General features: G+C 50.8%; 1 protein-coding gene across 1 annotated transcript in view; it reads right to left on the bottom strand.

The window, feature by feature from the left end:
- scn1ba (sodium channel, voltage-gated, type I, beta a) overlaps nucleotides 1-1,397 on the bottom strand; it is a 16,749-nt gene that overhangs the window by 4,265 nt on the left and 11,087 nt on the right. The window contains exons 2-3 of the mRNA XM_008430675.2: nucleotides 794-960; nucleotides 164-473 (exon numbers count right to left, since the gene is read on the bottom strand). Of these exons, the coding sequence (XP_008428897.2) occupies nucleotides 164-473; nucleotides 794-960 (477 nt within the window). The remainder of the gene's footprint in view (nucleotides 1-163; nucleotides 474-793; nucleotides 961-1,397) is intronic.

Consider the following 1,397-nt stretch of genomic DNA (forward strand, 5'->3'; position numbering starts at 1 on the left):
ATGAATGGATGGATGAATGAATGGATGAATGGATGAATGAATGAATGTACAGATGAATGAATGAATGGATGAATGAATGGATGAATGAATGAATGAATGTACAGATGAATGGATGAATGAATGAATGGATGTACAGATGAATGAAGCCGTATTTTCGTTCAACAGGATAAAAACCAGGTTTTTCTTGTTACTTCTGGCTGTAGCTCTGCAGCAGGTTGAACATCCCGGTTCTTACGTTTCGGAACCACGCGGAGGCGGATCTGCTTGGTGGTGCTGTTCTCAAAGTTGTAGTTGGTGTAAATGAGGGTTCTCCTGAAGGTGCACTCGTAGGTTCCCGTGTCGTTGAAGGTCACGTTCAGGATGTAGATGGAGCCGTCCTGCAGGTCCTCCGTGTTTTTGCTGCCGTTCCAGTCCAGACGCTCCTCGAAGCGCGGGTCCAAAACGCTGCCCCTTTTCTCCTCATACTCATACAGCTGGAACAGGAAGCAGAGGAGAGACAGGAGCCGTGAGGAGACAGAGACCCAACCCTGAGGAACACCGAGCCGCTGCGGACCGCAGGCTTCCTGTCCGCTGAGCGGATGACCGTCAGCCAGAGGACAGGAGGACGTCAGACTGGTGAAGGCGTCTGATTCCCACAGGCAGGAAAACCGAACAGCAGACGGTGAGGGAACCAGTGAAGCTGCTTCCAGCTGCAGCAGGCGGGTCGTTTCTGCAGGATTTATATCGAAACCTGCAGAGGAAAAACGGTGGAGCTGCAAACAGTCTGACCTGAGCAGCAGTGATGAAGGCTTACCGGAGAGAACTCTTGGTCGTCGGCGCCTCTGAAGCCCCAGGTCACCACGGCTTTGGCCGGCACCTCGGCTCTCATCTTGCAGGAGATGCAGCCCAGTTTGAAGCCCTCGTTGGCCACGGCCTCCGTGTCCGAGTCCACCTCCACGCAGGCGCCGCGGCACAGGCCGGCTGCAGAGTGAGGAGGAGTCTGTCAGTTCCTGCTGGTCGCAGGTCAGAGGTCAGAGGGCCGTCGGGCTGCAGCGTTTTCTCTCAGTACTCGCAGGCAAACAGTCGGTACTTCAGAAAACAGCAGGAGCTTCTGTAGCTCTGGGTTTGCGTGCTTGTTAAACGCTCAACACATGCGTGACTTTTTAGTTTTCTGGTTCTTTTTGTTCTTGCATTGTTTTTATTTCCGCTCATCGCTTCACTTTGATATTTAATACATTTGGATTTCGGCTCTGCTGAGATTTTTTTCTCTTCAAAATGTGAAACTGAGAGGAAATAAAGATTCTGCAGTGAGACGTCAGTTCCAAGCGGAGCCAACATCATATATAGAGGCGAGAGTCTATATATGCCGATCATCATCATCATCATCATCATCATCATCATCATCATCATCATCATCA

The sequence above is a fragment of the Poecilia reticulata genome, linkage group LG16, assembly GCF_000633615.1.
Source record: "Poecilia reticulata strain Guanapo linkage group LG16, Guppy_female_1.0+MT, whole genome shotgun sequence".
Taxonomy (NCBI): Eukaryota; Metazoa; Chordata; class Actinopteri; order Cyprinodontiformes; family Poeciliidae; genus Poecilia; species Poecilia reticulata.